We start from the raw sequence: 23,778 nt of genomic DNA, 5'->3' as shown, positions 1-23,778 counted from the left end.
TTTTCTGTCCGAGGGTATGAAGAGACTGCTTCAGTTAGCTCAGTTTATTTTCTTCCCCCTTTGAAAGCATGCGTGCTTCTGTTTTAATGTTTCTGCATTCCTTGAAGGTTTTGAATTTTCATTTCAAAATACACCTTAATTTTCGTAAGTTGTATTCCTCCATTTGTATATCAGAGTCTTGAAATCTTTTGGTCAGACTTCGCAGAGACTCGTGTTTTCAAAAAGAGATGTATTTGTGTGATGTATTTCATGTCCTTGCCTATTTGTAGAAGTAGGTGTGAATTTCTGTTTCCATTTTTTGTAAAGGTTTTTCCCTGCCTCATTTCAAAGGCTTTATGTCTCATCTCGGAGACACTCAGGTAGGTATCAAAAATTCCATGCATTCACACCCAGTTCCTGCACTGTCTGAAGCTGTTATCACATCACCTTTCAGGTCTGTGAAGTTTAGAGTAGACCATCTTCCTCTTGGCAATTCTGAGACAGTCGTCTTAATTGAGTGCAGTCTGATTGTAAAGCTAAATAAAGCTCCACAGAAATTTTGAACAGGTGCTTGGAATTTGCTCTTTATTTCTTTTTACTGGAGAAGGTATTCGTGTTGTGACTGATTGTACTGGTAAGATTCCTTCTGACTCCTAAAATGAAAGAGTTATGCCACTGAAGAGGCATCTACAATTTTGTTGGTGTGGAGTTCTAATTTATCCAACATTCTATAGTATTCTGATAAATATTCTGTAGGGAGAAGCAGGTGGCATTCTCTTTGTCTTGAGATCCTCTGAATAAGTTGTCTCGGTGCATCCTTGATGTTGTGCCAGGGAGTGTGCTATGCCAAAGCATCAGGCACATCCAGATTTTTAGAAATAAAGTGAACTAGTGTCACTCTGTATCATGTATTTTTTCCCTACCCTCTTTTGATTATTATGTTTATCAGATGGTAGAGAGCTTTTTCTTGTCTGCAGAAGGATTCTGGACGGTGTTACTAGGACTTCAGTTCTGCTGGGTCCTTCTTCCTCCCTTTATTTGGCCATGACATCTAATCTTAAGATAACAGCTGTCTTTGCTTTGTGGCAGTGACAAATCTGTAGAGCATGAAATTCTTCCTCTTTGCTAATGCTTTTTAGTATAATGCACTGAGCAAATGTTTTTTGGAAGAGAACATTAGAAATTTGTCTCCGGGCTTTCAGGTCTATGCACTCTGATTACCCAGGGGCAAGGAACTTGGACAGCACTAGGAGTAAGAATTGTTCATCCTAAAGCATTCCTGTTTTTACTTTGTTCTCTAAGTACCTTTCACCATTCATATTCTGATTCCTCCCATCGCTTCTCTGACCCTTTTGTTCTAAACTTCACTGACTCAGTTTTCTTCATGCTTGTGGAGCCTGGGGAGCAATGAAGTCTGTTAAGGCAGCAGCTGCTCTGCAGTCTTACACCTTTTCAAAGCCATCATCTTGGTAGCCTTTTTTAAATCGTATTCTCCCCCCTCACCTCCTTCTAGGGAAAGTTATTGCCTGTGCACAAAACTACAAATGTGTCATTATCCTAAAATCTTTTCAAATTTATTTATTTGAATATATTTGAGCTGTGAGACATAGCTGTCAAAATGAACACCACAATGAATATACACAGTGAATTTGAAGATCTGTTCTCGTGTGGGATAAAATCTTGTACTACTTCTTGGATGCAGAAGGAAAAAGCAGAAGATGAAGATGAGTAGTATAAAATGAACATGGAAAGATTGTGGTCTGTTGCATGATTACATATTAATCGTGTATTATGTATTCATGATTCTTCAGGAAGATGGTGTTTTGGTGACTCAAACCCTAAGAACACTTGAAATATCTCTGTAAATTAGAATCAACATCTTGCAAAACAGGTTTTGAATTTACTCATTACTTGCTCATTTGAAACTTAACAAAAACTAACTGACTTACTAACATCAAATTTATATTTCATTTCTGTGTGCTCTCTCTTTTGTTTCCTTGTATTCATTACAAATTAGTATGTACAAAAAAGAACATTTAACATTAACATTTAAGACAGAGCTTTGAGCTGTTTCCAGTAGATTTGTTTCCTGATTCAGCTTTTATTGCATGTACTGTACTGTAAAGGTATGACCATGTAATTTCATTGATGTGTTCACATGTGGCCTAGACAACCATTTTTCTTTTTCATATCAGGTTGTTACGCTGTTGTAATAAAAACAGATATGAAACTCCAAAAGCGTGTAGCATTTCTCTGAAGTTTTACTGTTTGGCAGTTCTGGGCTGTTATCTTTCTTTGTTCTGTACTTGTTTTGTGCTTGCATCTAAAAAGAGGGGATTATATTGAGCTGATAGTGAGACTCCTGAACTGTGCTACTTGTAAATTTTGAATTTTTAAAGTCCATGCGGGAGCAAAAATGGGTGATTTTAATTTTAGCATGCAAAGCTTTTTGTCTGAGAGCCTTGAGTTTGCAAAAAGCTACAGAAGGTGCTAATAAAAGACGAGTTAGTTTTATAATTAATTAAATGTTGTTTCATACTTTCTATGAAATATATCTTGGTTTTTATTCAAGCAACTTCCAGACCGCAGTAATGCTAATGGTTGAATAGAAATTTTACAAAGTGACTTGTTGCTGATGCCGATACTTTATTTCTGCATGCAGAGCTGCAGTCATAGGCTTAGGATGTTAAGGAAAGGTACAGTTCTGTTTTACTGCTCTGTCATACTTAAGAATTTCCAAGGTAGACTGGGGTCTGTGCAATGATTATTAGACGTTACTTAAGTGTTACTTGATGGGTTAGGGACCAAACGAAATGTGTATTTTGGGGGAGGGAGGGAGAGATTTTCACTCATGTCGTAAGGCTTTTGCTTGCATATAAATGATCATCTTAAATTGTTGGGTGACTGGTTTCTATATTAACGCATTATTACACCTGAGATATATCGCACCCTAGAGAGGGTATAAGGTATCTGTTATAGTAATTTGAGATGCCCTGTTCAAATTGCTGTTGTTTTGGTTGTGGAAGATTAAACTACTAGAATAAGAAAGTGCACTGCCCCAAGCTCAGCGTCATCAGATCAGTTATACAGAGGTTTTGATCTAGTCTGTTATGGATGTGGCCTTATAGTGTTTTGTTCTTATTTTTAGGATTCTCCTTTTACAAATGCAGGATTGGGGTCTAACCTAAACCTTCTGGGTGAGATAGAATGTGATGCCAGTATAATGGATGGAAAGTCATTAAATTTTGGAGCAGTTGGAGCACTGAGTGGTATGTTAATTATGTATTATAAAGCTAACTAGTGACTTAAGTGCAAAGATAAATTTTGTTCTTTTGTTATTTTTTTGGAGGGGAGGACACATTGCAGATACTGCCCCATTTAAATAAATTCTGCCACCTTTAAAAAAAGGGGGGGACGTTCCTGCTCCCTGAAATACTGTTTTGTGTTAATTTGCTTTGTGTAACATATTGTCATATTAGTTCACTGATAATCCTTTGATGCAGAACCATTGTATGATATTATACAGTATTCACAATGGGAGTGAGTTTGTTCAGATGAATTTTTAGAATGATAACTTTATAATAAAAAGATATAATAAAAAAAGATTACAAGCATTTAAACTGGGATTTATATTTGGTTTTGTTCTCTGTCTCCTTGAAAAACTTAGTGGTATATAATTCAATCATAAGGTCAATTGATATTTTGGTCTCTTAGTTCAGTTGCTCAAATTAGGGACCAAAAAAAGGGACCAGAGTTTCTTTGATAGTGTCAGAAAGCTGGTCAGGGTGCTAGCCTCCAGACTGAAGCCTCTCACATATTCTTGAGAATGGACGCAGCTGCTCATCTGTCAAGCTGTTTGCTTGGGACATAAAATTTCTGTATGCTGTAGCTGTTTTCGTTATAATTTTTCTCACGTGATCAGTTACATTTGGATTTATTTTGTGTGTTACTATTACCAGGTTAGATACATTTGCGTATGGGACATTTAATCTGAGCTAATGTGCTTCTCTGCTTTTTTTTTTTTGTCTAGTTTTAGCTTTCAGTACAAAACAAATATAGGTATACAGTCCCAAATAGGGATTGTTGAAGTTTTGTGTTAAGTACATTGACAGCTTTAACTGTTACTATTGAATAGCTTTTCTGACAACATTTCAAGCTTTGTTCTTTATCCTAGAATAGTTCTAAACTGTGGTAATAACTTCCTCATGTAGATATAAATCTAAAATAAATAGTAAAATTAAGTGTTTCAAGGCTTGTTTGTTACAAAATGTAACCTTCCAACCGTGGGGAAAGAGGAAATGAGGGAGTGAGAGAAAGCTAAGCCTGAATCCTATAATCCCTGTTCTGGCCAGATAGATCCAAATGAAAGCTCTTTCCATCTCAAAAAATTAATACTCGTAAAACATCTTTGGCCTGTAGAATACCATAGATTTAATTTGAGATTTCTGTGGTAGGAGGTCACTCCTAATATTTCAATATAATTCTTTCTTTTTAAAACAAACAAACAAAAAAAGTGGGGGGGGATGTTGATTAGAAGTCTTTGTCACTACTGACTGATAGAACACGTGAAGGAAGAACTGATAAAGTTGTTGTTATTAGATTGAAACATAACATAAGGTGTCTCTTAATGACTTGGAAAAGCCTTGGAAATTAAAGGAAGCTGACTTCCATTGCCAAAATGAACACTACAGTGCTATGTGGAAAAATATTTTAATGTTTTGTTCCCATTTTTTGCTAATTTTTTTTTTCAGGAATCAAGAATCCAGTTTCAGTTGCAAATAGATTGTTGTGTGAAGGGCAGAAGGGAAAACTCTCTGCTGGCAGAATTCCACCTTGGTAATTGCTTTGTTCTGCTTGACTTTACTTTGGTCTTTCGTCTCTACTGCATGCAAATTTGAAGGTTATATCTTATCCCAAGAAGGCTGGTGCTGTTTTACATAGCAGTGATAGTGTGCCTTTAAAAAGAAGATAAGCTTTGTTCTCTGATCTTGAAACATCTTGTACACTTGATGAAGCTGTGGGTAGAATGAAGTATTGTGAATAGATGGCAACATCATTTTGTGATAATTTCTGCCTGTGTGATTATTTCCAGTTATGTCATACTGAATTCTTATGTTTGTTACTGTAGCATTTTGAAAAATCCCTAAATACATCAAGATTAAAATGCAATTCTACTGCCTTCGCCTCTGCCTACCTTTAAAAAAAAGCAACAGTTTTTAATAAGTATATACAAGAATCCTACTTTACCGCCTGTCTTTGTGGCTTTATTTTGTAGTTATAGTGTGGAAATGTGCAGTGTTCAGTAACTTCCTCTTAGCCAAAATGGGAAGTTATTTTAAAAATAGACTTAATAGTATTTACAGCAAGAATAAAAACATGCACTCCTTTATTGAGATGGATATAATACTTTGATGGAAGAGGTAACGATTCAGTGCATAGCAACTTTAAATATTACTGCATCATTTTGGGAACAACCCACTAAATGTGTCAGAATTGATTGCTCTTAAAACCATCTTATTTTCATTAGCAGCTTAAATTGACAAGTAGAGAACTTGAATGATTCATTCATATTAATTGACTGCTATCCTCAGTCATACCTGTTGCAGAAATTTGCTACCATTTGCTAACTAATGGGCTACAGTATTTGCAGATGTATTAAACCAGCATTTATGTAGTTTAAAACGTGTATGTTTAGATTCACAAATTTTACTTTCCTTATTATGTTATTCTTATTCTGTAAAATTAGCCAAATAGTCTGTAGCTGGATGATATAGTATTCCAATTTAAACAGTGATGAAAAGAGCTGTTTCAGTGTTCTGTCATGCTGCAAAGGAAGTTCATAGATCCAAAAAAGCCACCCTGAAACAAAACCATCAACAAGCGGATTTTGCATTTAAAACTCTTTATGACAAAAGAGTGACTGTAATTAGTGAGATAACTTTTTTCCAGAGAATCTTACTGAGGAATAGGAACTTGAATTTCAATTGCTGTTAATAGCTCATTTCTTCAGATGTCAGAAGAAAAAAGGGCATAGCTGAGTTACGTTAAAGAGAGTGTCAACTGAGGTGGGGTTTTTTGGTGTTCAGAACTAGCACTGGAGTCAGCTACAGAGCAAGCACTTGTGATTTCGTTTTGTCTGTATCATCACAATGTTTCGCAAATTGTTGTAAGGAAGAGCATATGGGCATGACCTAGTTTATGCTGCTATTATCTTAAAAATAACTGAATGGAAAAGAAACTATATCCCCTTGCCCTCAAACAACAAGACTAAATCTTTCAAACCCTGTGCAAGGTCTTGGCTAACAGATGCTTTAAGGACAAGGGAGCTCAAAGTCTCCAGGCGAGAGGTGAACTGTCTTTGGAGCCAACACGTACAGTTCACTGTGCAAATGTTGTGGACCTGAGTTACCTAATACATATTTTCTTTTCCTTTTTCCCATTCTGCATTATGAATGTATATTTTATTAGAGCAAATTAGTTACCCGGGAACAATCTATACTGGTGGAATATGATGGCTTGTGCTTGCCTTGGTAGATGCTCCTGTACATCCAGGCTACCCCAAGTCCAGAATGATAGAGTTCACGCTCATTGTAGGTGATGACTATTGACAATTTCATGCCTTGCCTTTCTGGCAGGGTTTGGCATGGCACATTGTTGTTTTGGGACTGAAATATATTCCTGCACAAGCTTGGAATATATATAGTCAAATGACAAGAGAGCAGTTGTATTTTGGCATTCCTACCAAGTGTCAGGATTTTAGTAACTGATTTTTGTTTGTAAAGATATGCAAGTTTCATCTTGTTTCTCATGGACAAATAGCATATTTGGGAATCTTTCAGATACTGCTTAGCCTAAGAACCTGTCTTAAAGAAACCTAGTGGTAGAGTGTTTCTATAGCATGATCTAAGCTAGCTTAATGTTTCCTGGCCAGAATGTTTGGCACATGACTATACAAGAAAAATTCAGGAACTGTGGGATTAATAAAAGTGGCATTATGGAGATTCTTGTGTATAAAAGAACACATGGAGGAGTTAGTTTGGCCTGTTTACCCCTGTTCAGCACCCGTTTTTATAGTGACAGTTCAAAACCAATTCAAAGTGGTATATTTCTAATTTTCAGTAGAAGAGATTCTAATAAGTGTGAATGACTTTATTCTGAGAGGGTAAGCTTATTGGGAAGGAGCGATCAAGTGTCCTAACTGATATATCCAATTTGCTGTAAATTGCTCTGTAGAGTGTGTCATTCTGGATCAATATCTTGTTGCCTTGTTTAAAATACAGGATCCCACTATCCAAATTAAAATTTAAAAAGTTTGAAGTAGAGAAACCCTGAATGCATGAGGGCATTTGTTGAAACTGTTAAAGTTCTTACATCTTTCTGTCATATTTATTCAGCTTGATGTTGTCAGGATTTTCTCTGCCTGTGTACGCAGGAATGGAAAATACTGAACGTGTAAATGTTACATATTATCATAGAAGATATTCCTGTTCATTGTATAACTTTACAAAAGAAAGCACTATTATAATTGCACAATTATGTATTGGATGGATTTTTGGAAGTGGTCTTTGGTCACAGAATAATGGATTAGATATTTTGTGGTAATAAGTTTGAAGGTTTTCTATTTTTTACTCTGAAACCTTGACCTTCCTAAGGAAAAAGGCGTATTTACATCTGTTTACTATTAAGTGTAGATATGTAAGAGGTGCAGGATGGTACAAATATACCTGAATGTCTCCTTTCTTAGAACTCTTCAGTACTGCTGATACCTAAGTTCATGTCTGTATCCCTTTTTCAGTATTAATAGTAACCCATATGGGAAATAATCCCTTCTTAGGGTTGGGTTTTTTCCCCCTCTTTGGTTATACAGGGATTTGTAATTTCCAGTTTCACAGTACTGTAGGCAGGATATGTATGTAGTGTAACTTGTAGGGCAGTGTGTAGTCAAGAAAGTGCCTAGAGTGAAGGCCTGAACCACCTTTTTATCTCTGATCTATATTCAGAACAGTTTCTTCTTTGGAACAGTGATTTCAGAGTGATTGCTGAATTTTATAATAAATGTTACAAAGTGGGTTTGTTACATTCAGGATCACCTTGGCCATCTTTAATGAACCTAACCTCCTTCTGCCACTTCTGTTTAGCTTGGTGTGGCCTGTCTCCCTGGAGCCCATATTAAATGGCCCTTTTTGGAGCAAACAGCACCAGGATAACAATGTTTTTGGAGAAAATTGCCTAAAAAGACCATTTTTAGAGACCTTGACTTGCATTTTCCATTAATATGGTCTAGTTTGCCTGGAACTGGAAAGAGTGTTCAAGCATCGGCTCCTTGCTGGGAGGATGTTTTCATCTTCTGTGTGTTCTGAGCCTTTAACAACTACAGAGTACTCTTCGTTTGATGTATTTGCAAGAGAGATCTTTTTATCTTATTTGTGCAGAACCAACTTTCAGAGTAGCAGAGCACAAACTCATTCATCCTTGTTTTTTGGTTTTTGTTTTTGTTTTTTTTTTCCCCTTTGGAAAATTGTATTTTGAATTAGCCTAAAGGCTTTTGAAACTTGGTGGGGTTTTGGCTGCTTTCTATAGCCCACTGGCTTTATTCCCTCTTTTCCCTCTCCCCCAGTAAATCAAGCTTGGTGGTAGTTATTTAAAGGTAGTTTTGTTTTTCTGTCAGCTTAAAGTATTGCCCTGCTCATTCTTGCCTGTTGCAGTTTTTCTGCGTGGCTACATGGATGATTCTCATGACAACTAAGGCAGTTCCCCAGTGCCAGTCTGCTGGTTCCCACCCTCTCGCCACCCTCTCATCTGTGGCTGGTACAACTGTGTGTGTGGCTGTGTGCTGAACCGGATCACAGAACTTGCTTTTTGGGATGGTGTAAAGACTGTTCAGTCTTGTTTAGATTATATGTATTTGGCTACCTGCAGAACTGAGTTCATGCTGTATGTTCTGTAGGAGTCTCTTACCAACTAATCCTATATCAATTAATAGGAGATACAGTATAGGTAGTACAGACAACAAAGCACTGAGATCCTGATTTTATTTATTTATTTATTTTTTGTAAACTGTTTATTTTAACTTTTCTGTGATTATGCTGTCCTTTCAAGACATCTGAACTGGAAAGTTTAAACAAGGTGGATGATCTCTGTGGTGTTATGGGGCTTCGATTTGATGTCTGCTTTGACTAATCTAACTATTCTTTGGGACCAGAACAGGAAAATATTTTGTCTGTGCCCATCTTATAGGAGGGAAGAGGAATCTAGGAAATAAGAACGCAAGTGTGAGCAAAGTAAAAGTCACATCACCTAGGTTTTGAGACATTCTTGGGTGCTTTTTTTGCACTCTTATTAAGTATTACTGACTGTTTCTGTGTTTTTAAGTATTAAAAAGGCAATTGTGAGATTGCTTGTAAAATGCAGTGTTTCTGACTGATCTGTGCTATTCAAGTTACCATATATAAAACTCCTAATGTTTGAGCTTGATACTTTCTCCACTTACCCTTCTCTGTGTAAATTGTTTTATTGAACAGGAAGTGCTTATTCACTTCCTGAGAATGTATTGTTGATAGAAAACTTTTCTTTAAAGACCAAAACCTTCTTCTTTTAGTCAATGGAGAATACTACTTAATTAGGTTTGGCTACAGTCTGCATTTCTCTCTGACATTAATGAAGGTGACAGGTTTCTTGAGCACTAGCTTACCTAATAGGAGACGCTCGAGTTCTCCCAAAGTACCCCCTAACTTATTCTACAGTATCTTGCAACATGAACAATATTTATCTGGAGCAGCACTAATGATGGTAAGAAATATGTATTTAACAATTCAAATTCTCATCTAGATAAACTTTTGTTTTGAGACTTTTGTAAGGAAAGACTGGACACACCTCTTGTATTGGTTAAGTCATAGAGAAGACAAAGTACCACCTCAAAATACCACATACCAAAAGCTGCAGGTGTCAGATACAGCCCTGTCAAGAAAACTTCCAACAATATTAATGCCAACAGATCTGCTATATCAATAATGTTCTCAAAATTGTAGTGCTAGGTAGCCCCAGGGACATCTTTGTAGCTGCAATAACTTCTTTAGCCTTATATTCATAAATCTGGTATTTCTGTAACACTTTTTGAAATTGCTGTAAATCCTCAGTCTTTACTTCTTGTGTCCATCAGGCAGTTGTGTTATTCTTATTTCAAAAGGGGGATATGAAGGTAAGATTGGAAATAGTTGTCCTTTATCGTGTTGCTGTTGTTGGTACTGTTGAGCAACAGCTTTCTGAAAATGTGTGATTTTCAACTATTACATTCCCCTTTTCAGGGAATCAGATTAATTTCTTTAAGGGGAAACAGTATAGATCATTGAGGCTTACTTTTTTTTCTCCCTAAAAGTTAATGTGTGTGTATATTTTTCTGCTATCATTGATTGTCACAGCAGTGCATACTGTCTCACTACTGTAAAGGGTTCAGTACTGACTAGAAATTAAGACAGATTGTTGGGTTTTTTGCAAGTATATTAAAAATGCGGTAGACTTGTCTCCTTTGCAGATGCTTGGTAAAACTCCATGACATAGACTTTCATCCTTTTAAATAAGGCTTATTTTTAGCTCGTGTTGTACTTCTCAAAATACTTCTTGATATTCCTGTGGCACTGGCTGACTTCACTGGAAATACCGTACCATTCTCACCTCATTCATCCCATATTGTTGGTCTTCAAGATCTTACTAAGTTGTTATAGCAAGCAAGACTCTAGATGGCTTGGTCCTGTTTTAGCTGCAATTAAAAGCTGGTGCTATTTAGTAATTAATTTCAAATTTAATAGCACGTGTTTTTATCCAATACTAAACTTAATGACAGAGCTGCATAGTCTTTTAATGAAACTACTAAGGTTGCCAAATGTAATTATAGCTGACATTTCTATGAAATGTAGACAGCTTACGATTTTAAAATGACCAAACCAAATAGAAAAAATAATTGCAAGAAAAGGGGGATTTGTTATATGGTTTTGTTTAAACTCCCTCTTCTGTGTCTCCTAGCTTTTTAGTTGGTGAAGGAGCTTACAGATGGGCAGTTGATCACGGGATACCAGCATGTCCTCCAGGTATCATGGCTACAAGTGAGTAAACTGGTGGTGTCAGTAGGAAGAACAGGACAGAGTAATTTTAAATGGTGCCTCATATTTTGAGGTGTACATCACTTGACTGTTCCTAACATTCAACTAGCTTATGGTATTATGGTATACAAGGATGGTTTAAGTTTACTAATTTTCTATTAAGTATCTAAACAGAAAAAAGTATAAACTCTTACTTCAGCTGCATTTTAGAAACATCTAATTCAAGCAAATTTATGATTCTAGGATTAAATCCAATGAAGGACTTCTTCTACCAAAGTATAGGCTCTTTAACAGTTCAGTCCTGCAAGTCTCCGGTTCCAGTCCATCTTGGATCCTAAAAGCACCAACTAACCATCTATCTAAATTCAGCAGGTGCCAGTTTGACTCTCAGATTCTATAGTTACACCCATCTCTGAGTCTTTGTCCAGAACTGCTCTGGTCTAAACAGGCTGTCAAATTAATTTTCCTTTTTTTTTTTTTTTTTTAGCCTAGGTAGACTTTGCTTCATCTAATATAGTGGAATAACCCGACCCAGAGAATGGACTTGGATTATACTGTATGCTAGCAATAGTCAGGTCTCTTATAAAACCTTTTGTTCTTAAAAATAAAAGAAGTAATTATGTTGTATTGATACACCATCTATAAAGTAGGCCAAAAAATTGGTTCACTTATCATACCCATGGAAAGGAGGGTGTGGTTCCCCTTCCTTCTCTTCTTCAATCCCCCTCCCTTTTGGAAAGTGCTGTTGCTACTAGTCTGTAGTTTGCTATAGGTGAGAGCATGCCCTACGCTTCCTGTTAAAGTTATGCAGGAAAGAAATCAGAGATCACTACCCAGAGAAAAAGGAGAACACAGAAGATTACAGAATGTTTCTTTATTTTACAGTAAACAGTATTACTGTATAAAATATATGAGTAGTCCTCAAACCGGAGATTGAAACCCAGAGCTCCCATTAAGGTCTAGTTCTAAAAGTAGATAAGCATCCAGAAATTGCAGTTCAAAGTTGCTAATACTCAATGCTTAAATGTAACCTCTGAAACAGTGGCAGCATTTTACTTGATCATGCCGATTTTCATACATACTCATGGTACATTTCATTTTGATCAGAAAGTTTTGATTTCTAGTTCCACATGACTGAACCTTTTGCCCGATCCATCGGCTGTCCAAAGCAGCATTTGCAGAACAACTTTTGGGCTTGGTTAAGCAGAACAGCTTTATTTCTGTGACTCTAGAAAAAGTGAAAAAACCTAAAAGTTTGGGGGGGATGTGTGTTTTTTGTTTGTTTTTTAAGGAAGTAGTTGCTACTTATGTGTAGGAGATATTCCAGAAGGAAGGTTTCTTGTCTAATTCTGTTTGCATGCACAAAAGTTTCCATTGTTTCTAGTAGCAGTGTGTTTCTGTTGTGACAGAGATGATTAGATTGTAACATTAATTGCTAGATGATCTCTTACTAGCTAAAAAGGTACCCTGGTCAGAGCAAATCTACACGTTATGGCTTAAAAATAAGGATGACCACTGCTAGTTTGGTTTACCTAACCCAGACTATGAATTTACATAGTAGCAGCATCAGAAGTGTAATCCCAGCCAATGTATTCTGACCAACCTGCTCCAAAACACCAGTGATTTATTTTTGTCTCCTCAGTACATTCAGCATACTTCTATTTAGCAAAACAGTTATCAGGATTGTGAAGCTAATCCTATTGCAAAATCAATGCAGAAATGCCATTTGCAGTCGCAATGTCAATGAAAATAATATTGGTATTAAAGTTGCCAACCCCCCTCCGCTCCCCACACCGCTGCTTTCACCCCGGTTTATACATACTGAAACACGCACCTGCGTGATTATATGCTTGAGCCATTGTGCAGGATGGACCTGCTCTAGGAATGAACTGATGCTGTGAAGCAGGCTGTGACTGTTGAGACTGGAGTGTAGACTGTGTGAATGTTTTCCTGGAAGAATGATTTCAGATTAGGGTAGTTGAAGGATATGCTGAAAAAAGCAGTGGCAGAGACTGAGGTATAATCAGATATTCTTTGTAATACTGAGCAATTTACTTAAAACTGAATTCTTTGCAGATGTTCTCTGTTACTTCACCTTAGCATAAATGATAGCCTGTGTCTAACTAGATTTACAGAAAGGAGATGTTTGACTTATAGTCTTGTGCTTCAGTTTCCTTCCCCAAAAAAGATGGGATGATAGTGTCTGCTATTTAAGTGCCTAAAATAGATACACAGGAAAGCAGTACTAGCTTACATAAAGACTACATTATTAGCCATTTTAAGAGGCATCTGAGAAAAGATTGCCTGAGCAACTTAAAAGTTGTCATTTTTCCTAGCATTTTAGTACACTTAATTTTGCAGTTAATGGTATTATATCTGATTTTTCTTTAAAATGAAACAAAACCACAACACCAATAAGGAGCAAACAAAAACCTGAAAAATCAGTTATAGAAAATGATATTATGTTGATTTCCATACCAGTTCTTAGCAAAGCTAGTGTTTTAATGTGTAGACTCCTGGTCAGTGAGGCTGGATGGTAACTGTTAACACCATGTATGACAACGTGGGATTATTATAGCTGAAGAGAAATTGAAACTGCCTCACAGTAACATGTAAGAAAGCCACAATTGTTTTTTCCAGTGTTACTAGGGAAGAGAAGCTTAGAGGTGCTTCTATTAATTAAATTAAAGAGCATTAAACAGAATGTTGTTTCCAAGCAACCACAAAGGATCTCATCTGAAGTGAGCTATTGCACTAAATAATGTAACAAATTTCAAAAAATGGGGGAGTTTTTTATTATGCTTGCTGCAATTGCTGTCGTAGAGCTTGCATGGAGAATTGGGGGTAAATTAACTTGAAATTACGTGACTGTTGAATAGCTCTGTAAAATGAAGAACAAAGTGATTGCCAAACATCAGGAAAATACGTTTAGTAACTTAATTTCAAAAAACAAACCCAACCGCCCCAGAACCGCCGAAGCCAAATCTTAGACATCTATGGCAATAAGTATTAGCAGGGAGAACTAGGTGCATATGTTTTGGCTTCTCTGTCCTGCACATGGAAAATATATTCTTGAAGTCACATTATTCTGTCTCATTTTTCCCAGGCCTGAGATGGCAAGAGTAATGTTATACATGCTGTAAGGCTGTGGGATTGTGTGGTTGGTTTTGCATGGATGGAGCTCTCTGTCTGATCAGTTACAAAGAAAGCTGCACGATCAGCTTTGTGGTCACACTCCATAATTCTCTCTGAACTATCCAAGTATCCGAGCACCAAACTGAAATGATGTTTTAAACCATGTTACTTGTTGAACTACATCAAGGTTATGTCAAGGCTCACCTGCTTTGTCTTCTTCAGTTTGCCAAGTGTGTGAGGAAATGGGATTTCTACCGTTAGTAGAAATCTGGTGGCTTTCCAGGGTAGCGAGTGGGTGGTTTTTTTGTTTCTTTTTTTTAAAAGAAGAAAAGAAATGTGATCTGCCTGTAATGCCTACAGTCTGCGAGAAGGCTGAATTTATTAATTTCTGCCCGTACTAGAGCTTAATTCCTGCCAGTACTAGAGCCTGTACTACCTTATGCTAGACCTTTGTTACCCTGTGCTAGAGACACTACTTTGAAAGTGTGATCAATGTGTTAAGAGTGTAATCACAGTTCAGAAACGCTAATTTACTGTATTGTGCAACCTCTTATAAATGTTAAAAGTATACTTTAGGCAACGTAAGCTTGAGGTACAGCTTCGACTGTCAATATCCGCGCCTGCATTAGTAACAACCAAACCACTTTTATCTGAATTTTTCAGTTAAGCCTATAGTAGATGCCAAGTAGTTGATTTGACAAAGATAACGTGGTGTAAGATAGCATCTTACAATTGCTTACAATGTTAAGTCTTCAAAGGGAATGAGAAGGAAGGTAACTACTCGTGCAGCAAGATTGTACCTCTAACAACGTGGAAGTGACCATAAGTACTTCAGTAAGTTGTATTACACAAGAACCAAAGCAGCTGCAGTGGATTCACATAGCTTGATAACTGGAATCCAAGAGTAGCCACAAATGATGCTTAAGGAAGAACCTAACAACAGAGCAAATATATACTTCCCTTTCCCTACCCCATTTGCTATCCCAGACTCTACATTCCTGACTTATGACTGGTTCCTGCATACATGAAGGTCATCAGTGGCATTTTCTGCCATGAAATTGTTGTTTCCTCTTGAGCCCATATTTCTAGCATCTGCAAAAACCTTTACTGCTTAACTGTGGGTTGCCTGAAGAACTACTTCTTTTTCTTTATTTTGAGACTTGAATAAAATCTGAGCTTGAATATTTCATTATTTTGAGACTTGAATAAAATTTGAGCTGAATAAAATCTGCTATTTTATTGTCAGGTCACTACTCAGAATCCTTCTTCACTCAAGTTCTCTTATTACCTTGAATAACTCAGTGTCATCAGTAAAATCACATCATGTTGTTGAACAGAGTAGATGCTACTATAGGTTGATTTGGCATTGCACTTGTAGCAAGATATTTATTTACTGTTTTCTTTTTTTTAACCAATTTTGGGTATGTAAGGATATTCCCTTCTATCCGATGGCTGCTTGGCTGCTTTAATGAGTGAGAGCCTTTTCTAGATAAGTGTCATGCAGATTGTCATACTTGTAGAGACACCATATGTCTCCCTGTCCACCAGTATTGCCTACCTAGCCTGCCTCTCCTCCAGACCCCCAAACCTCACCTCACCCACAGTTCTCTCCTCCACTTCACTATTATTTCATTAAGCAAAACATTTGTCATATTGCTGGAACTGTGCTACGAGGCTCAATCAGTGGCTCAGGGCAGGGCTTGTTTCTTTGTTTTTAGGGTGAGGATGAAAGAGATCTGAAGAGAAACTCAGGTCTTGGGGGTTTGATTAGGAAGCTTGGTTAATCTGAACACATATCTGATTTTAGGAAGCTAAGAGCTGTCTCTCAAATAGAAGATGCTCATCTTTTAAGCAGTGAAAGTTAACTACCTCTGTTCTTTAATACACAAAGTCAATGAGCTCTGGTAAGTGTATGTGTTTTGTTGGCAATAAAAAAAAAAAGAAAAAGAAGAAAAAAAAAAAAAAGGCCAGGCACGGTGTAAATCCTCCCTGGAATTGAACATAGTATTGTAGGTTCACTTGTAGTTCTGTTATCTGAATAGCTAAGTGCAGCCAATAGAATGGGTATAAGTTAGCCAGGAAAAAAGTTGGGCTGAAGTACCCAGAAGATGCTTTGAATGAAAATTTTTCAGGGAGTAGAAGAGGCTGCTTGATGGAAAAGAGATTTCTCCAGGAAGCAGTAAGAAATGCTACATCCAGCAACAGTTTACCCTGAGTGCTTGTTATGAAGAACGGATCTATACAGTAGTGATCTGAGAAAAATAGGGGGGGGGTTATATGCTGTTGATGTGAAATGCATTTTTTTTTTTCCCATTCACGTTGTCTCTGTCAAAGTATGACAACATGGGAAGTAGCACTTAGTAGTCTTTGGTCCCAACACAAGCATAAGTGGTGTTAATTTGTCATTTAAAATAGCTTTGTTAAAATGAAATTTATTTTCATTTGTCTGTTTTCATTTGTGCCATTTATTTTAGCAACTTCTCAACAGAATTCTTCACTGGATCATTTTAATTCCTGTGGGTTAACTAATTTGCTAGTATATTCCTTTTTAATTCACTCCTCTCCAATAGTTGCATTCTCTTTTTATATGGAATAGAAAGATAAAATGCAGAAAGTTCTCCTTTCTGGTTCTTTCATTTGACTATAAGAATATCTGCCAGGGGGTGCTATATGATTGGTCAGAGCTCAATCTGTACTTCAAAGATTTAAAAATATTCTTAGACTTGGTATTTTCAATTTACAGTTTGCTTTTAAACAAAGATTGCTGAAAACTCATAGGTTGCATAATGTTTTGTTGCATAATAATTTGTTATGCCTCTAATAGAAACACTGGAGTTTGTGTTTGTGTTCCCAGCTTGCTGTTCCACCACTCTAAATAGGAAGGTTTGAGTATTGTCCTGAACTTGATTTGTGATTTAGTGGTGTTAGAAATTTGTATTGGTTAGTTCTATTTGCAAATTTAATTGTTCACTTACATATTTTCTTAATTTTCAACCTAGCCTGAAAATATGTAAGGGAATAGATGTAGCTTATAAAAGCATGGGAATTTTAATGAAACTTGGACTTTTTGGTAAAAACATTTTGCATTAACTTTGGGCAAGAAATGTTAGTGTATTATAATAAACAGCCTGTCAGCTACTGGCCTATTTAAAGTACACAGAGATAGAATTAACAAGTAGATCTGTATCCATTTTATCATTATTTTTTTTTTTTAAAAAAAGTGCCTTAGTCTTGCAATTTGTTCTATATGTACAATTCAGTAGTTTCAAGGACTCCATGAATAGGACAATTCTAATTTTCTCTCTAATAATTTTTTCTTACCTCTGCTCTCTGGATCGTTTCTAATTGGCTGTGAAAAGTGACTAAGAAAAAGTTCTGAAGAGCTATGTAGAATGGGGAATACAGTTGTCTTTCATTTACTTAGTCACTATATCATTATATAATAGAAATGTCAAGAGTTTTGGCTACATTTTTACTTGTACGTAGTATAACGGTAAAAGGAGTTACGGGAATGATCAGACTGTCAGAGTGCCAACAGGATTAGTACAAGAGATGAGTAAATGATGTGGAAGTTTTACAGCAAACAAGTGGCACACAGATGACATCTCTGAACTGACTCAGAGACCAATGATCTCTTTCTTTTTCTTCCACTGACCTGCTTGCTGAAAATTACTTTCTCATCTCTTTAAGAGGTGAGAACAATGTAAAAAGCCTGTATAAAAGCTGTATTTATTGTCTAACCATGATAAAGTGGGAGATGGATCTTGTGCTAATAATTATGTAGTGAAGGTCTCGTGGTCCTGTCTCATCAGGGTACCCAGTAACATTGGAACCTTTGGAAAACGGGAATATCTGTAACAGTCTTAACTTTGAGCAAGATGTGTCTATGAGATTTTTCTTCTGCATTTATAGATAATACTAATCATATTATCAAGCACACATTCTGACATCACGTCCACTAATACCAACCTCTCATGCAGACAAGTGGTGTTGGGCAGGAGCTACTTCCACCTGTTCCGTGCTCAGCCCCTGAGCCTTCTTACACTTGTCTCAACTTCTACAACACCACCGTGACCAAGTATTTCACCCAGTGCTTCCACTGCCTAGCCCATTTAGACCCAAAATACCGTATATTTGAGTACAGAGTACCTGCGGATAGCTCCTATCAGTACCTCGTGGGGTTGAAGGGAGAATGTGGAGGACTGTGAAGATGTTTTCAGGTCCTTGAAGATTATTTGTTCTTAAAGAGGCAGCCCATGCTGCATTGCAGGGATATCTGATAAATACCATAACTGTGAGCCTGAAGTCCTGAGCTTTTAATAATAATCTAGTTCTGATACGCTTCTGTTGTCAGTTGTTACATGTCTTTAATCTGGATGAGGCCTGAGCATGGAGTTTAAACGCTAACAGACAATCATTTTGTAAAGCTGTGGGTTTTTTTGTTCTTTTTTTCCCTTCCTCTCCCAGCAGCTCTGAAGTAGTTTTATTTATGACAGTATGTACATAAATGAGAAAGCAAAACAGAACGGCTGGTTGTACTCTGTGGCTTTCAAGACACAGTTCTTTTAAGAATGAGTCTGAGCCTACATGCTATTACTGTGTGGGGTAGTAATTGTCAGGGACTTTTATCTGAAAGCACATATTTTGTTTGCATCTAAACTTTTAAATTCTTGAGCAAAATCAAAGGATGTTGTATTAAATACCTTTCCATAGATTGCAACAACAATAGCTCTGGGCTGTGATTCAAGAATTTTTCAAACTAAAATTCCATCTACTCCCTTCTCTTTTTCTAGCTTCCTCCCCTTCTCAGTCAATAAGCTCTACCTCTCTTACTTCCCTTTCTCCTTGGCCCAGGCAGCATCAAGCTGATGTAGCTATATTGCATTCATTTTAGGAAAACATGCCTCTCTTCAACACTGTGTTGTGTCCTTTTCCTCTTCTCAAGCTTGGAATATGCTGTCTTGTTGGAGAAGGTGAGAGTGGGTTTTGTACTGTCATTTAGGACAAGTGAAATTTCTTGGCATCCTTGCACCACAAAGTTGAGTTTTTGTTTTAGATTTAGTACAAATTATGAACTTAAACTGTGTGTAGGCATTTTCCTTCTGTGTATAGTGCTTATTTTCAAAATAATTTTTCAGTGGGTTATTTTTCCATGTCATGTGTGCATCATTAACTAAGCGCATTTGAATCCTGGAATTTTTTTTAGTTCATAAAATGTTTTATTGGACTTAAAACACCATAATGCATTCTTTGTCAAGGACCAAACTTACGGGATGTTTTCAGAAAACTAATTTAATCTTTCACATGTTTAGTGTGAAGCATAGTTGTGTTTTCTAGTTTCGTTTGTCACTAATAAAGCAAGACAAAGCAACCAGAGCACTAACCAGTTTAATGGCATTTGTAGTGGTTTTACACGGATAGAACATTGCAAAGGCAGGAATAAACTGAGAGCAGACAGCCTTGCACTTGCTATTAGTCTTTATTCCCTTCTTCTGGGAAAAAAAAAAAGTAAAATTTAAGGTTCAAGATATTTTAACTGATCATCTGAAGTTGGGCATAAATCTATGTCAGAGGAAAAAAGAAATTGCTAGGTTTTCTTTTACAAACTGGTCCTTTATTTCACAATTCTTTGGTCACTTTGGAGATATTAGCTGTTTTATGTTGCTAAGAGGAATTGATAATTGCTGATAAAAATTATTTTCCCTAAATACTGAAAGGTGATTATTAATCAGTCATTGCTAAAACAAAATCTTCAGCTTTCAGATGAAAGTTAATCCTAATAACTATTCTGAAGTTGAATGTAGCCTGAGCGCAAGAATTTCCACTCTAAGGGAACTCTGAATAGTCTTTCTTTCCCTCACAGTATGGAAAGGTATGACATTTCATGCTCAACTGAATAAAACTTGAGAATGATTGAATTACTACATTAATTCATATAAATAACTCCGGGAAGGGAGGCATGATACTAAAAAACTACAGTCCTTCACCCCTGAAAAAGAACTTCCTGAGCCCCTACCCCTCCCAACAGACTCGGCTGTTTCTGATCACAATTCATGTCATCTGGAAGTACAGAACCATGACTGGCACCTCTCTGATATCTCTCTCTAGTGTAACAGTATGAACTTTCCAATGTGACAAATGTTACAGTATCTGTTCACAATAGGAGCTGATGATTAAGTTTGGTAGATATTTTGATGGAGGAGGCTGGGAAAGTTTGTGTATTTTACTAGGCAAGTGTGCTAGCTTCCTTAACCTAGACTGTTCTGTGTTTGTGCATTTAAGTGTTATATTACTTAGGTGTGGTGGTGTCTGCACAGGGATAGGATGAGAGAGGACTGACATACATTAAAATATGTGAGATTTTGACTAATTTAAAAAAATATAAATTTTAACATGAGGTTGGTCAAATATCCATCCTGGTTGTGAAATCTCCATCCTTGAAGGTGTTGAAAACTTGACAAGTTCCTGTGCAGCCCTTTTGAATTGGACTTGCTTTTCCTAGGACGTTGGACTACGTGACCTCCTAAGATCCCTTCCAACCTACATCATTCTATGTTACTAGAAAACTTTCTTCATCTGTCTGTCTGACAGGGCCTAAGATATGCAAAAAATGCATTCCACAGCATCTCCTGGGGCACTGGACATCTGATCATCCAGTTAAAGAGTCCTTGATGCACTGCACCACTTCTCTCACGTATAAGACTAGCAAAGTAGGAAAAGAAAGAAAATGCATGATAAATCTTTACCCCAGCAGACAGTTGAAAGACAATTGGGGTGCCCAGGAACTGAAGATATTTCTGACACCTGAGGACTAAGCACAGGTTTTTTTGTTAGCCCAAATCATTGCTTTGTAGGGGAGTCATCCATTCTGTCCACATGGACAAGGTGGTACATCACTAGCCTAATTTCATACTTAGTGTTTCTTATTGCCTAATAAAATCTATGCTGCTTTGTTAATAATGACTTGTTTGCTGCCCTATGTCTCCTAGCTTGCTGGTACTACTTTGAATTAATGCAGATAAGAAACTACTGTGAACCATTAGATCCTTCAAAGCAAATCTTCAGGTTTTTTTCTTGTTTTGCAAAGACAAATAGAATCTTAAAGCACAAGGTAAAATCTGAAAATTGCTTAATGGCTTAGCTAGAGACTGAGGACTTCAGTGAATGAAACATCTCTCTTAAGCTTGGAGAATTTCATATGTTGTGGAAAAATGGCAGCAGAAGTAACAGCCAAAGTATAGTTGGAGTGATGATGCTGAGAGGCCATATAGCAGCACTCTGAGTAGCTGACAGGGCGTCTCGGAACTAGCCCCTGTGTCGTCTAGTTTTGATGTGATCTTTGTGCAGATATTTGAACTGGTCAACGTGCAAATATTGCAGAAGGTTTCAGGACACCACTAGCATTAGGTTTTGGAATACAAGGCAAACTTCTGTTCAGGTTTTCATGTGTGGGCTCCTGCACCCTCGTATTTGTCTTGCTGCTGTAGCTTTTTTCTGAATTGGTGGGGGGCAGTGGCAGCAGGAGATAACAGGTTTAGGCATATTTATCCCCGTGTAATACCTACTTTTGATGAGTACCAAGGCCAGGCACCGTTCTCACTTGCCCATATTGTGGCTCTGCCCATAGGTGTTTGTTGTATTTATTGACTGTCAACTTACAAGTTCTCCTGTTTAAAAATTCTGTTAAAAACGACGTGCTGGCTTGGTTTATTTTGGGACACTTCTGTTTAACAAATTCTTGATCTGTGTGAGGTTTTTCTGTTTGTTCCTCCCCACCCCCAATTAGCACTAGACGAAAATGATTCCTTGCCCTCTCCCCCTTATCAAGTGTTTGTTTTTTACTTCTTGGACCTCATTTCAAACATAGAAATGTGTTGTCCAAAGTACCTGCATTAATCAGCAGTGGTGGTGGAAAGAGTTCCTTTCTTGGTGATGGCAGATTAATATGTGTTTACAGTTTTAAAAAACTGGTATTCATTAGGTTTTTGGAGAGAAATGCCAGCTTTCTCATTACTTTTAGGTTATATACTTGAATAACTGTGGTGGTTTAAGGTCCAGTTTTATGTACTTAAACACAGGTTTAAAGGAGGGTTCACTAGGTGATTTTGGCACCTGCATGGGGAAGTTTCAAAGAAGTAAAATGCTCACTGTCTGTGTACTTTGAGAATGGTAAATGAAAGCTTTGTGTTCTGTTGGCTCTGCGATATTGATTTTATTCATAGACTGTTCTTGCAGCTGTTCCAGTCTTCTGAATAATAGTGATGTAGCTGTATTCAGAATTTCATTTAAAATTACAGTTTTTAAGGCTTATAGATTAAATAGGAAACCTGTGCTTTTTAACTTCCATTGAATTAGTGACTTACCTGTGTATACCTCTGCCCTCCTAACAGCTTGATTTGCATGACTAAACAAGTGACAAAAGACATTTTCCCCCCTCCTCTTTTCTCTATTCCAAAGAGGATGTTAAAAAAAAATTTCTGTGGATAATAAAACTAATTTAAACTAAATATGTCAATATCTGCAATTTCTTCATGAACTGAAACTTCTAAAATGGGAACATGTCATTTTGGTCTCTTAAGCATAACAATTTTTTTTTTACTCCACTTTAGAGAACACTTCCTTTCTGAATGTGGGACTTAGATGTGGAAAATACATGTTTGTCTTTGCAAGACCTAGGTGGTCTTTATACTGTGTTGATTACGGAACATAAAAATATTGCTAGACTATTGTGTGGCTTTAAATATATGGGTAAACATACAGATATGCAATTAAGGTAATAAAATAGTAGCCTAATTTTATGGATATCAGAATGAGCTCACATGGTATCTATTTACTTGTCAGCAGTCAAAAACAATAATTTTAACACAAGCCACTTATTCCGTTCTCTTCTGTGCAGCGTTGCTTCTCTGCCAAACAGAGATATTTAGACCAACATAGCTTCCATATGTGTTCAGCGACTTGTTTCTGCTAGATGTTTTACCCATCACTGTTGTTTAACAATAGTAGAACTTTTTCACTTGGGAAAAGATGTAAACATCTTGTACTGAAACTTAAAATACTTAGTTGCTGGCTTTTTTATTGATCCTTTTTGTGTCAGTAAAGATGTGGGGAATGAGACTTCCAAAATGTCAACTTATCAATATTTGTTTAAATTAAGTAGATTTTACTTAGTTAAATGCTTTTGAACTATTTTTATAGGGTTTAGTTTAGCAGCTTTTAAGAGGAACAAGAGGAAGCTGGAGTTGGCCGAAAAGGTGGAAACAGATCTCATTCAACTAAAGAAAAGAAGACAATCAAATGAAAAGGTTAGTTCCTGTTTAAAATTTCGTTGTGCCATCCTAAACTTACAGCTGATTGCTAATAAATTTCATGTCGTATATGATGAGACTTAATGTAGCATCAGAAGCCACTTCTCCTTGGCCATCCCAATGTTTAGATGATAAAAGGATAACTTAGTGCAATTAAAACTTTTTGCCTTGCTATTTGAAAACCAAACGATCACTTTGTATCTTGTTTGTGCTATGAAAAATATTTTGCTGATTTTGAACTGGAAATATGACAAATGTAA

At 36.8% G+C, this 23,778-nt stretch overlaps 1 protein-coding gene across 4 annotated transcripts in view; it reads left to right on the top strand.

The window, feature by feature from the left end:
• TASP1 (taspase 1) overlaps window positions 1-23,778 on the top strand; it is a 90,147-nt gene that overhangs the window by 12,459 nt on the left and 53,910 nt on the right. For 3 of the 4 annotated variants that reach the window (XM_074817237.1, XM_074817233.1, XM_074817235.1), the window contains exons 5-8: window positions 3,128-3,248; window positions 4,731-4,815; window positions 10,999-11,078; window positions 23,409-23,515. In XM_074817237.1, the coding sequence (XP_074673338.1) occupies window positions 3,128-3,248; window positions 4,731-4,815; window positions 10,999-11,078; window positions 23,409-23,515 (393 nt within the window). The remainder of the gene's footprint in view (window positions 1-3,127; window positions 3,249-4,730; window positions 4,816-10,998; window positions 11,079-23,408; window positions 23,516-23,778) is intronic. The other variant, XM_074817234.1, reaches the window with a different exon arrangement.

The sequence above is a fragment of the Strix aluco genome, chromosome 3 (assembly GCF_031877795.1).
Source record: "Strix aluco isolate bStrAlu1 chromosome 3, bStrAlu1.hap1, whole genome shotgun sequence".
Lineage (NCBI taxonomy): Eukaryota > Metazoa > Chordata > Aves > Strigiformes > Strigidae > Strix > Strix aluco.
The sequence above is the reverse complement of the archived record's forward strand: the minus strand, read 5'-3'. Positions and strand labels throughout refer to the sequence as shown.